This window comes from Thalassophryne amazonica, chromosome 1, assembly GCF_902500255.1.
Source record: "Thalassophryne amazonica chromosome 1, fThaAma1.1, whole genome shotgun sequence".
Taxonomy (NCBI): domain Eukaryota; kingdom Metazoa; phylum Chordata; class Actinopteri; order Batrachoidiformes; family Batrachoididae; genus Thalassophryne; species Thalassophryne amazonica.
Window position 1 is genome coordinate 63,459,988 of NC_047103.1, and position 14,270 is coordinate 63,474,257.

The 14,270-nt window shown below is 40.5% G+C and overlaps 1 protein-coding gene across 4 annotated transcripts in view; it reads left to right on the top strand.

Annotated features, from left to right (window-relative positions):
* Window positions 1-3,293: 3,293 nt before the first annotated feature.
* The window catches only part of txndc5 (thioredoxin domain containing 5), a 33,363-nt gene continuing 22,386 nt past the window's right edge, over window positions 3,294-14,270 (top strand). For 3 of the 4 annotated variants that reach the window (XR_004560891.1, XM_034171082.1, XM_034171089.1), the window contains exon 1: window positions 3,295-3,511. Coding sequence is in view for 3 of the 4 variants with exons in the window: in XM_034171082.1 (XP_034026973.1) it covers window positions 3,321-3,511 (191 nt within the window). In the remaining variant the exon portion in view is untranslated. Of the gene's footprint in view, window positions 3,512-14,270 lie in introns of all 4 variants that reach the window. The other variant, XM_034171099.1, reaches the window with a different exon arrangement.

A 14,270-nucleotide genomic window follows, 5' to 3' on the forward strand; every position in this document is an offset into this window, starting at 1 on the left:
ATAAACTGGATTGATGAAATTTGTCTGAAACATCCTTGGGCACCATGAGCAGGCAATTCAGTACCAGTATTATTACAGCTAAAGCAAAAAGCTAACATTGTGTTCTCTTAATTGTGAGACTATTTTCACAGCATTTGATTTTTTTTCACAGCTGTCTTCATAGATTTATACCTTTTTTTGGGTACCTTAAGGGTTGCCAGCTTGTTCTATAGAAAGAGGGGTTCAAGGTGTGAAGGAAACTTACAGCTCCTGCCAAAAAGCGGCAGTCATGCAGAACTTAAAGGGCCATTTATAATTAACCTATTCAGCTTTTCTCAACTCTACCAGAGGTTCAGTAAATTGCCATGTAAATTATATCCTAATGACTTTCCCACTGAGTCCCCTGGTATGACTTTACTGAGTTCCCTATAACTTTTAAAGCCATATTTCAGATATTCCAATTCATCACCTTAAAAAATTATGCTACCCAGGAGTGTACCCTAAATCTTTTTGCCAATAAAAGGTAACAGTAAAATCCAAACTATAAATGAGGAAGCAAATGTAAAAGGTAACAACCTCCAATGTCTGTTAAATTTTCATCTTTATTTAATCACTGTATGCACTCATCATACTGCTTAACTTAAGCTGCACATGTAAACGACAGTGGCACACAGTAGAGTGTATTGCTATGAAGGTGTTTGTTTATTTTGGGGTTGGTGCATTTTGGTTTGTTGGGACTGTTTGGATATAGAGGAAAAAATGTTAGTTTTAAACCATGGACCAGAGTACCCATTTAAATCATGTACACAGAACTTTTTAAATGCATCAGTCACCTTGAACACAAACATGAAGATCAGTACGCCTTCTCTGATTTTCCAAAGCATTTAATTTGTTTTGGTTGACCGAGCTGTTCTCTGGGACAGCCTGAGAATTTTAGGGCTCTCAATTAGTTGCTGGACATCATCGCTGATCTGTATACAAGCACTGCTATTGCTGTGCTGACCAATTGCAGAATCCTTGAATTCTGGTATTCAACAAGGATCATCAAGGATGTGTTCTGCTCTTACTCAGTTCAATGCTTGCATGGACTAAGTGTTGATCAGATTGTGGAGTCTAGTAATTTCAGCATCTTTGTTGACAAGGAAAGGTTTAGTGACTTTGACTTGGACAATGACTTCAACTTGACTTTGGTCAATAGTGTGATCTTTGTGAATTCAATGGATGCCCTGATTACTACACTTGAAAGTTTGAGACATTGCAATGTCCAGGTTTGTGATTATCCTAGCTCAAGATTTCAGTAACTTCCTGGACTCAGCTATCAGAAGTGCAACTATGTATGATGAAAATATTGAACTTTCAGAGATTCACTTTTCTCAGCAGTGACATTATTGTCTCTGGGTCTTTGGCCTTTGGGATTTAGAGATGGTTGGGAAGAGTTTATGGAGCCATGAGGTCACTGGACAACAGTTGTTTGGTGATGCCTATAACTTCGCAAGAGAACAAAAGTCTAAGACTCAGATCCTGGTCGTTTTCTGTCTTGCTGTATGGATCCTTGGGTACCACTGAAATGTCTTTATATTAAATGAATGGTTACATAGCCAGAGTAGGCATACGACTCGAATTGTGAGGAAACCTCACCTGAGACATTTTGATCACGTGGCGTGTTTCACTGGGCATAATTATGTGTGTAGGTGCCTCAGTGTGGAGGACCTTCGCAGATGGAAAGGGCCAAAGGGGCACCCATGTTTGACCTTGCTGCGATACTTTTGGGGTAGTGAAGGAACAGCTGTCTGTCTGGGTGGTTGGGTAACAAGACCACTCGTCCCCTGGGATAACTGGGGTAGGAGTAGGGTTAGCCACAGGCCCAGTTCACACCTTGGGGCTGAGTTCCCATTGAGCTGATTCTTCTGTATCAAGTGGTTACCACCCTGACCCCAGGAAGGTTCTGGGTGGTATTCTCCCAGACCTGAACTAACCTGACCTGATATTTATCCCAGTGATATAAGCATCAAGCAAAAAGTTATTTTAAAAAGTAATAATAGAGTCTGTGTAAAACAGAAGATGCAAAAGTAACATTTTAACAAAGGGTGCAGTCATGGTTTCTGTCTTTCTCCAAACATCTCTGCTTGCAGTTGCCTTTGTTCTTTTTTGCATGTGTTTTCAACCTTCATTCTCAGTTTTCAGTTTCATTCTTCTTGCTCTCAGTACTGAGTGTTTTATATAAGCAGGCATCAAAGTGTTGTCAGTAATTTGTGCCAGGTCCACCTTCTGGGAAGTTCTCTAAACACAAATCATTTACTTTGGGTCCTACCAACAAGTCTACATCTCTGGTGACATACTGTCTTCAAGAAATATGTTTAAAGTCATTTTCTTTTGTCTTGTGATGCTGTGGTTCATATGCTAGGAATAGTTGCTGATAGTGTTGTAACTGTGTTGTGAAATTATTATAAATACAGCTTTGGATAAGCGGTGATTGTGGGGCAGATCTGTTTAATTTAATTTCAGTTTATTTTCATTTATATTCATAACTAAGTTGCCTCAAGACACTTCACACAAGTAAAGTCTAACCTTACCAACCCCCAGAGAAAACACACAGGTGACAGTGGTAAGGAAAAACTCTCTTCGATGATTTGAGGAAGAAAGCAGGCTCAAGCAGACCAGACTCAAAGGGGTGACCCTCTGCTTGGGCCATGCTACCGACACAGTTGACAAAACAATTTATAAAATGAATATACAGGAAATTTTGCCGGTGCACAGGACGGGAGGGTTGCAGAAGGAAACACCACACCCATCTCTGGATGGAGCCGCACCTCAAACAGAGAAAAAAACAGAATCAGGCATTGGTAAGACAACAAATACAGTATAATTTGTCAGCATTAAGCAACAAGAAAAACAGAAGTTATTCTAAGATGATCGCCGGCCACTAAGCTTCACTAAAAGACCCATAATTTAGATAAAACTGACTGATTTAATTTATTTAAAAAAAAAATTCAGTGCATGTACATAACGTGTATCCCGCTTCTTGACCAATGTCCGCTGGGATAGGCTCCAGCACGCTCCGTGACCCTTAATTGGAATAAGCGGGTACAGACAACGCATGAATGAATGAATGAAATATCGCGCAAGAAAAATGAAATATTAATCATTCTGTTCCCGATAAGATTTGTACCATCGGGACTCCCGTAGATGTGAGCACGTCAACAGGAAGCGGTGCGAATCACAGATTTGTAAAAGATCAGGACTCTGTGGAGGAGGATTGATCCACAGCGCTGTGTTATTTGAGGTTTGTGCTGGAGGGGCGTGCACGCTGACAGAGAATTGGTCCTGCTGCGAGTTTCACCATGGCCTGTACGAAATATGATTGTTCGTTCCTTTTGCTGTGTTTTATTTATTCTTCGTTACTGGTAGTCGATGTAATTTGTGATGCTGACGCGGAAGAAGAAGACGAGCACGCCAAGCACACATACACGGTGGATATGTTTAAGGAGGCTGTGCCCACTGCGCCTCACTTTGTCATGTTTTACGCTCCGTGGTGAGTTAACGCTTCGTAAGTTTTTACTGGCGACGTTAAACGTAAGTTACGGATATAAATGTGTATATATATATTCTGAATTTTCAAAACAGCATAAGGTGCTTTAAGCGCGAGTTTGGAGTTGACCGGTGTGTTAGCTAACTGGCTAGCTGTTCCTGTTGGCGAACTGGTTTCACTACTTTAATTTGCTAACTAGCTTAGCTAGCGGAAAACAGTTAGATGTCCTGAGCTAATGTTGCTAATGGATAACTTGCGAGTGGAATGGAAAACTTTGGAGTGGGTAATGTGCTGGGAGCATTAAATAATGCAACATAAACATTTTATAGAGTTATTTTATGGCTGGTTTCGGGTGAGCTGTGCTTACGTGGCATTCTCTGGATGTTGGAAGTTCAAAAATGGGGTCTACGGATCCCTAAGTGAACTTGAGAGGTTTCTTGTAATTCCTATCTAAAGAGCTTTGAGTCAGACTTCATCCAAGAAAGTGAAAGCAAGCAATTTGTATGAGATTGTAAAAGTATTCACCATCTTAATAGCTTTAACATATTTTTTATTATTATTTTACTATCCACAGTGAGCACCCACTTATTACGTCTCCAAACTCATCCAAGTCGGATGATATCTGACTGAGAAACATCATATGTAGGACAGTATGCAAAAAAAAAAATCCCACATTTTTATTTATTTTTAAGACATTTATTGCTGTATATAATAATTTGATTGCATCCTATAAGGGTATACTGTATAATAATACAATAACATGCTTTTGGAGGGCGGTATGCATTTTCAGAGGCCCAACGTTCACGCCCAGTCGCCCAAAATGACAGATATTCGCCTGAGTTAGACGAGGGCGAATATCTGGGCCTGGGCCTAATTCACTAATATGTGCAGAAATGTTTTCACTCTGTATAAAATAATTGTGCAAAAGTGCAGCCAGATTCATGACACTTTCTTACCAGCCAATTTTTTTCACCACCATGCATATGTTTGTTAGTCTGAATCATTCTAATCTCTCGTGCTCAGACTGGAATTGGCATACCATCATGCCTCTGTTTGTCTTCACAAGAACATCCGTGTGGTGTTTAATGACAAGAGCACTGTTCAGAACTATGGTAACAGACAATTGTTAAGAGCTGTAAAAGTTAATATAAACAAAATTTTAACAGCAGTGGAAAGTAGAAATGATTGTCAGATGGTAAACAAAGGTGTTCCTTCCATAGTGTTTTATATGCAGCAACTTCTTCTTCTTCTTTGTCTTTCGGCTGTTCCCGTTAGGGGTCGCCACAGCAGATCAATCGTTTCCATCTCACCCTGTCCTCTGTATCTTTCTCTGTCACACCAACCACCTGCATGTCCTCTCTCAGCACATCCATGAATCTCTTCTTTGGTCCTCTTCTCCTCCTGCCTGGTGGATCCATCCTCAGCATCCTTCTCCCTATATACCCTGGGTCCCTCCTCTGCACATGTCCAAACCATCTCAATCTGGCCTCTCTGACTTTGTCTCCAAACCGTCCCACCTGAGCTGTCCCTCTGATATGTTCATTCCTAATCTTGTCCATTCTTGTCACTCCCAAAGAGAATCTCAACATCATGTTTTTTAAAAAAAAATCTGGACTGAGGCAGTGAATGCTTTGTCCTCTGAGGTTAGGATGCTTCTGACATCGAAGTTGCTGACAAAATTAATCACAGACAAGAATAAATATGAATAAGAGGAGCATTAAGTTATGATACACTTGATTGTCCCTTCTGGGAAATTTGTCTTGGACTCCAAGAGCTGCACAGATAAAGCTGCCACGGTATAATTGCATAACTCATGCATATTGTACATAACTTAATACACACACCAATATTGCACATACCCCTACTGCACAGCAGTCTTACACATATGATTAAAAGGAAAATGCTGACAAGGCCTGCAACAAATGATTATTTGGGTTATCGATTAATCTGATGGGGTTTCGACACGATTAATCGGATTAGTGGGGAATTTTTGAAAAATATGCCAGGTAAACAGTTTTTCTCTCCTTCCATCACTTTATTTAACAACAGAACATTATTCAGTCAGATATTGGCAGAAATACGCTGTACCAAACGCTGTTTGGTCAGTTATCACAGCGCTTTTTGTTTTTCTTTTTTAGGAAATGTGTTGAACTGCTTGGGCACAGTGATAAGGTTTCTGTCTGATAATCAGAGCGTGTGGGTTCAAATCCTGCGAGTGGCTTTTTTTTTTTTTTTTAACCAGGGTTATTTAACCACGGGGTTCTGTATTGCATCCCCTTTTTTATGTATTATTTATATCAACCCAGTGATATTCACTAATTATACAGCTGGTTTTTATTTTATTTTCCTCCATATCAGCAGTGCAGTGTGGTGCAGCTCATCCCACAGTGCAAGCTGCTGCAGCTGCTCGCACTGTGTTCCTGCTCGAAAGACACCGTTGCACTAGGATCGTGCACGCCTGCCCGTTGGCGATGCTAATTTGAACTGTTTTGCCGTAATTTGACCAAATTCGGACTATGTGTGAAGGGGCCCTAAGTGAAGGCACAATGTCACTGTGCCATCATGCAGAGTTTTATGTTTAGGATGTTTCCTCTCTCTCTGTTTTCCCAGGTAACTATTTCTTTTAGCACATTAAGAGTTTGGGAACTTTGCCAAACCATAAGGCCAGGCAGTCTGTGAACTCTTCAGTCTGTGGACAGGTCTCTCCCCCCCCCCCCCCCCTTATTGCACACAGAGGTGGGACGATGTCACTCAAGTCATGAATCAGCAAGTCCCAAGTCAAATCTCAAGTCCTAATGATTTGTTTGCAAACTGACTTGAGACTTGCTGATTGATGACTTGAGAGTGACTTTGTCCCACCTCTGATTGCACTTTTTATTACTGGGATTTATTCAGTGTTTAGTGTATATTTCTACATGTCGTACAGAGAAAGTGCAGCTCAAACCGAAGTCAAATTCCTTGTTGTCTGTGGATACTTGGCAAATAACAGCCTCTGAAAAACTGCTGTGGAGTGCAGCATTTCCACAAAAACTGCACTGATAAATTAACTGTACAGCCTGTTGATAAAAACTCTGATAAAAATCTGAATAAAGACTTTTTTGTTTTCTTTTGTTTAGTTTTTTGAATAGTTAAACATGATTCATTTAAAGTCCGCGTCCTTTCACTTCATCTGCGGAGGTGGAGAGCAGCCAGTGCACCAAACCGTGTTTAAAAAAAAAAAAAAAAAATACAAACACACTACTTCACTATAAATGCATAATAAGTCCGTTTCAGATGATCAGCATGTGGCTTTGTAAACTTGTGGCATCACTTGCTACATTGATTAGCTCCTGCATTAGTTATGCGCATGCTCTGTGGTCGTCTTCTCTGTTTTTTTTGTGGGAACGTTATAGTGCCACATACAGGCCTGCCGTATGTACTACAGTGTTAAACGAAGCCTTTTACAAAAAAGCTGATGACAAAAAATGTTGGCGGCAAATTCCTTGCCTCGAACATTTGTTGTAATCAAATTATTCAAGTTTCTCAATCATTTCACCCCTAGCTACCAGCTAGGCTGGGCCAAAATAGACCTGAATTTTAAGCAAATACTGAGCGACTCATCAAGGCGACTGCCAGTCCAAGTGGAATAGGCAGTGTGACATCAACTGGCTGCTTGCTCAAACAAAATAATCCAATATGGTGAGACATAAACACTTCTAAACCTTAAAAACCCTATTTTTGTAACCTAACACCTTTGAAGTGATTTACAAGCCATCTTGGTGACGAAACCGACTGCTTGTCTCCATCAGTTGTAGCTGATTTGACCATATCTTAAGTGGCACTTGTTGGAGTGACTGAGGAAGTGATCATCAACCAAGAACTGTTACCCAGTGGAAATTTCTTTGTAATTATTAAGATGATGTTTACAGTTTCTTGTCTTTTGTAATTAACGTGCAGTTCAATCAGAACATACTGTTTAAATGAATATAATATTGCTGCTTGCAAAAATAAATTAACTGGGCTGAAAAATACAATTTTATATACAGGTAAACCCCATTAACTTGCGCAAATTGGGGTTCACAAAATCGACCCACGAGTTAATGAAGATGACCAAAAAGTTAAAATCAGCTTACCTTGACATATTACAATAGTTTTGACTATTTGAAGTGTGATTCCTTCCTGGATGGTAATTATTCCTTCATCTGGAGTGGGTTCAGGATCTTCTTCTTACTTGGACTGTTGCACTTGAGCGATGAGGGCTTCGTCAGTGTGGACAATTCAGAGTTTTTTTTGTTTACGGATCTGGATGTGATTTTCTTGTTTAGATCTTTTCCGCAACAGGACATGATGGCCACTTGTGGACTTGAAAACTTGCTTGCTTTAACAACCAGACTTTGCGTGCTTGAAAATCTTTGTAGAAGTTGCTGGAGATGATGTGGATGCTATGACAATGAAAGAATGATGTGATTTGTTTCAGACTGGTCTGAAATTTATGCCCCCGCCCCTCCCAAAAATGTTCAAATTTGATGAAAATCTTGACTTTTATACAGTAGACTAAATTTTCAGGTTCCACAAATTGACCACAGGTTAACGCATACACGAGTTAACAGGTTTCAACTGTACCGTGTATGTACTTAAATATGCTACCAGTTAATACATTAAAATCATTGAGAGTTGCAGTTTAATGGCAGTAGAAATTGTTAGAAATATAATGATATGAAAAGTATGATCATGATTGCCAGAATGAATGATGACAAACATTTGGTTTTTCCTGATTTTTACTGTGACAAGTCATGTGCTGAATGTATGTAATCAGGTGAGGTATCTTGGTCATGTGATTACAGATACGCTGAGTGATGATGAGGATATTTTTCGTCAGTGTCGTACACTATATGTCAGAGCAAACACATTAGTTCGAAAATTTGGCTACTGCTCCGATGAAGTGAAGCTGGCTTTGTTTCAAGCGTTTTGTACATCTCTGTACACTGCACATCTGTGGATAAACTATAAGAAAGCGAGCCTTCAGAGACTACAAGTGGCTTATAATTAGGGATGTGAATCTTACAACTCACGATTCGATTCCGATTCTTGGGGTGACGATTCAATTCAGAATCGATTTTCGATTCAAACCGATTCTCAATTTACAATCAGTACTCTTTGTAACAAAGTGTGCCAATTACAGGATTACCTACATTCCTCTAAGCTTGAAAGAGCACTGAGAAATAGTTATATTACTTAAAAATCTTTGTTTAAGAAAATGCAGCTTTACAAGGTTAATCAAGCGATTCTAAAGATGTAAACACAGAGATAATCTTTTGACAGAGGTCATTTATTTTTCAAATTTCTCATCAATAACTTGAAACAGAAAACCAGGTACATCTCAACTACAACATAAAACAGAGTTTTCACTTAACTGTTCCTTCACATATTTTGATTACTTCTCAAGTTTCATCAACTTTGATCATAATTTTACAGCTTCAGCCTAATTTAACTTAAACCAGTAGGGCTGTGGCTAACAGCCCTTTAAATTTATCACACCACTGCCTTTTTTAAATGAAAAAATTAACGCAAATAAACTGTTAAAACAAGTGATGCTACAGTGCTCAACAACATGCACTGTGTAAATTTATCAGACCACTGCCATGTAAAAATGGGGAAAAAAAAAAAAAAAAAAAATTAATGCAAATTTAACTTAAACCAGTAGGGCTGTGGCTAACAGCCCTTTAAATTTATCAGACCACTGCCATGTAAAAATGAAAAATAAATAAATAAATTAATGCAAATTTAACTTAAACCAGTAGGGCTGTGGCTAACAGCCCTTTAAATTAATCAGAACACTGCCATGTAAAAATGGAAAAAAAAAAAAGAATTAATGCAAATTTAAGGAAGCTAAAATCTTAGCCAGAGAGAAGAAATGGTTTGAGAGAGGTGTCAAGGAAGCATTCTTTGTAAAACAGTTGAAACCCAGCCTTAACCGGGGGGCGGGACTCAGACGCGCTTTGTCCCCTGTTTACAAAGGGGTACTCAGGTCAAAGCAGTTTCAGTCTTTTGTTCATGGTAATGAGTCATTCACGTCATCAGGAGAGTCGTCAAGGGAGCCATCAGGGAGGCTTCCATCCCATCATTAGGAGAGTGCTAACTAGAGCACAATAGGTGCTAATTAGAGCTATTGTTTAGTCACTAGCCTATAGCAGTCGGCCTCTCGGTAGGAGGGGTCTGGTTAGGTTAAAAACTCCAGCTTTTGTTGGCTTCTGGTTTGTTCTTCTCTACAAGAGTCAAGACAGAAGTCAGACTACCAGAGCAAGAATTTTAGCTGAGGAAGCTTCTGTGATTTGAAGCGAAACGTCCTCACGTCAAGCAACCCAGTCCAGTCGAAGATTCAAGCTTCTCTACAATGCAAATTTAACTTAAACCAGTAGGGCTGTGGCTAACAGCCCTTTAAATTCATCAGAACACTGCCATGTAAAAATGAAAAAATTAACACAAATAAACTAATACAAGTGATGCTACAATGCTCAACAGAACATGCACTCTGTGTGTGTGTGTGTGTGTGTGTGTGTGTGTGTGTGTGTGTGTGTGTGTGTGTGTGTGTGTGTGTAGATATATATATATATATTTTTTTTTTTTTTGTTTTTTTTAATGAGGGATTATTGTCCAGAAGCAATGTCTAAGTTCTTTTGCAGAAAGAGGAGTTGGTCAACATGGTCTGGGGTTAGATTGCTCCTTTGTGCAGTCACAATATCCCCTGCAGTAGAGAAAACTTTCTCTGCTGCAACACTAGTGCCAGGTATGCATAAGAAACTTTTAGCTAATTTAGCCATGTAAGGGAAACATGTCTCATGGGAACTCCACCACTGAAGGAGGTCCTCTGAGAGTGACAGTGTAGGGGCCTCCAGATATTTCCTCAGCTCTTCTTCAGTTTTGATGCTGGCAGATTTGGACACAGCTCTTATCTCAGTAAATGTGGTCTGTCACCGCTTCCTCGGCACCACCATCACCCAGGACCTCAAGTGGGAGTCAACCATCAGCTCCCTCATCAAGAAGGCCCAGCAGAAGATGTACTTCCTGCGGCAGCTGAAGAAGGCCAAGCTGCCTGTCCAGCTGATGGTGCAGTTCTACACGGCCATCATCGAGTCCATCCTCTGCATCACGGTGTGGTATGCCGGGGCCACAGCCAGGGACAGACACAGACTGCAGCGCATTGTGGCCTCTGCTGAGAAGGTGATTGGCTGTAGCCTTCCATCTCTCCACGACCTACACGTCTCCAGGACTCTGGGCCGAGCAGGTCGGATCACAGCTGACCCTTCTCACCCTGCACACGGTCTGTTCAAACCACTCCCCTCGGGCAGGAGGCTACGGTCCATCCGGACCAGAACCTTCCGCCATAAGAACAGTTTATTCCCCTCTGCCGTTAGACTCATAAACTCCTCATAACTCAGTCACCTTAAGCTTAACTCTGTCACTTTATCATTTTATCACGGGTCACTTTAGACAGTGTACTTTGGTTTTTAATTGCACTCCTCGCACTGCACTGTTTTTTTCTGTTTCTCTGTTTTTCTGTTGCACACAGCCTTTCATATTTCATATTTCTTTTTTTATCTTAGATTTTATCTAATTTTGACACACGTTATATTTTATCTTAGCATTTTATCTCTTCTTAATGTTACACCATTGTACCGACGCAAATTCCTAGTCTGTGAATCCTGTTCACTGGCAATGGCAATAAACGTCTTCTGATTCTGATTCTGAAATGTCTTTCCGAGCAGGTTAACAAGTGCTGATGCTCTTTTAGGAACAGGAGGGTCTTCTTCTTTTATGATCTTTGCATTCTCATCCTCAGCTGGCATCACCTCTTTCTGCAGATAAGCCAGAGCAGATGCCACATTCTATTTTTTCTGTTATATGTGGAAGTCCTATAACATCAATTGTATGCACTGCATAATATGCTCCTTAATTGTTAAATATCTTAAACATTTATTCATTAAGCTTCATCCTCATTAATAATGTATATATGTATGTGTACTCTACACATTTTAAAAAAATATAATTACCTCAAGAGCAGCAGCCTCTGCAATCACTTTGGCATGGATGTCCAGTTGCTCCTCTTTGGTGAGGAAAGGCAGAGCTTTGAACCTGGGATCCAATGTGGAGGCAGTGAGAAGAATGTTCTTAGTCTGCACACTTGTGTATCTCTTTGCAAGATCTTCATGGATAGTCAGTTTTATTTCCTGCACAAGCGGTGTGTCATCCTCAGCAAAGCCTGCTGCGGTGTCATGAAGCAACTGAGCATGTAACGGCGCAATCACTGACAATGTGGGCATGGAGTCCTTTGACATGTTGTTCGTTGCATCCCTTAACGGTTTCAGCGCTTTGGCTATTTCCTCAGCATTGGAGATGTCAGTTTCACTGAGTGTGCAGATGTCACCTGAACTTCCACCTTTTCTCACTTGCAGAGAGAGGAGAGCAGCACAGATTGCAGGCTGCTGCTCTAAAAATCTTTCGACCATCTCGTAAGCGCTGTTCCATCTTGTTGCTATGTCGGTTTTCAGCCTGTGTGCTGGTAAATGGAGAAGTTTCTGTTTCTCCTGCAGGTCATGGCTTGCGATGGGGCTTCGGTGGAAAAAGCCAGTGATTCGCCTTATCCTCCCAAGAAGTCGTGACACAGGGTTAAGCTTCAGTGCTCGCTGAGCAGCCAGGTTTAATGTGTGCAAAACACGTGATATGTGTTAAATGATCAAGCTGCACAGCAGCCAGCATATTTGCAGCGTTATCTGTAACTATAACCACATCCGTGATTTTTAGTTTCCATTCACCTGCCACACTGTGGAACATCAAATTCACTTTGGTGGCTGTGTGGCTTTCATGCATCACTTGTGTTTGTAACACACGTGACTCAATCTGCCAGGTGTCGGTGATGTAATGAGCCGTGAAAGTGACGGAGTGCGTTGCTCTGGAAGTCCATGCATCGCAGGTAACCGCTACTCTGTGGGCTTTGGCCAAGACTTCCTCAACTTTAACTTTGTCTCTTTGTAAAGTTGTGGTATGGCTTTCTCTGTGAAAAACTGACGTGACGGTATGACGTATTTAGGCTCAATTGTTTGCAGCATGAATCTAAAGCCTTCGTTCTCCACAACGCTGTAGGGGCGAAGATCTTTTGAAATGAAACATGCGATGGATTTACTTATCCGCTTTGCTCGTTCAGAGTTGGCTGGCAGTTTAGTGAAGTGATGGAGTGTGCGCTGGTCAGTAGTTAGCAGCGGCCGCTGCTCCACTTCTTTTAGCTCCGGCTGATGGCGTAGCATGTGGACTCGAGGATTTGAAGTGTTCCCGAATTACTTGACTTTCATTTTGCAGAGTTTGCACACTGCATAAGTCATGTCAAGCTCCTTCTTGTGCGGCAAATAATAAAATCCGAAATGCACCCAAACATTTGCCTTCAGCGATGACGGTGCTGGCTGAATTAGCTTTTCGTCTGCCATGCTAATCTGCAGCTCACAAATGTTTGAAACACGCCGGACCCTCCCCTAGCGGGGATGCTGTAGTACGGAGGCCGTTGCTTCACAAACGGTACACGCAACGATTAAGCAAGAAAATGTTTAAAAAATGCTTCTTGGACATTTTGGATCCATTCAGAATCGTAATAAGAATCGCGATTCTGACGTGAATCGATTTTCTTTTCTTTACGGTACCCCTACTTATGACTCTTTGAGAATTTTATTAAAAAGGCCCCGATGGACCAGTGCCACTGAAATGTTTGTGATGGCACGTGTGAACACTCTCCAAGCCATTTTAAGAACAATGATATTTAGGTTCATCTCTTGTTTAAATAATTCTGATTGATTAATATTTCCTATAGTGCCACACGGTATATGTCACAGATTTGGAAACACTGGTATAAGTGTCTTTTATTCAAGGGCGTCTCGTGTCCCTATATTGTAATGTTTGTTTGTTTGTTTATTTATTTTCTTCTTTGTTGTTGCATGTATGGTGTTTTGTTCTTTTATCTGGACCTTGAGTCTGTAATAAAGTTTATCTACAGTAGTGTTCAGAATAATAGTAGTGCTGCGTGATTAAAAAGATTAATCCAGGTTTTGAGTATATTTCTTATTGTTACATGGGAAATAAGGTACCAGTAGAGTCAGATTCTCACAAATCCAACAAGACCAAGCATTCATGATATGCACACTCTTAAGGCTATGAAATTGGGCTATTAGTTTAAAAAAAAAAAAAAAAAAGTAGAAAAGGGGGTGTTCACAATAATAGTAGTGTGGCATTCAGTCAGTGAGTTCGTCAGTTTTGTGGAACAGACAGGTGTGAATCAGGTGTCCCCTATTTAAGGATGAAGCCAGCACTTGTTGAACATGCTTTTCTCTTTGAAAGCCTGAGGAAAATGGGACGTTCAAGACATTGTTCAGAAAAACAGTGTAGTTTGATTAAAAAGTTGATTGGAGAGGGGAAAACTTATATGCAAAAAATTATAGGCTGTTCATCTACAGTGATCTCCAATGCTTTAAAATGGACAAAAAAAAAGAGATGCGTGGAAGAAAACAGACAACCATCAAAATGGATAGAAGAATGACCAGAATGGCAAAGGCTCACCCATTGATCAGCTCCAGGATGATCAAAGACAGTCTGGAGTTACCTGTAAGTGCTGTGACAGTTAGACGCCTGTGTGAAGCTAATTTATTTGCAAGAATCCCCTGCAAAGTCCCTCTGTTAAATAAGACATGCAGAAGAGGTTACAATTTGCCAAAGAACACATCAACTGGCCTAAAGAGAAATG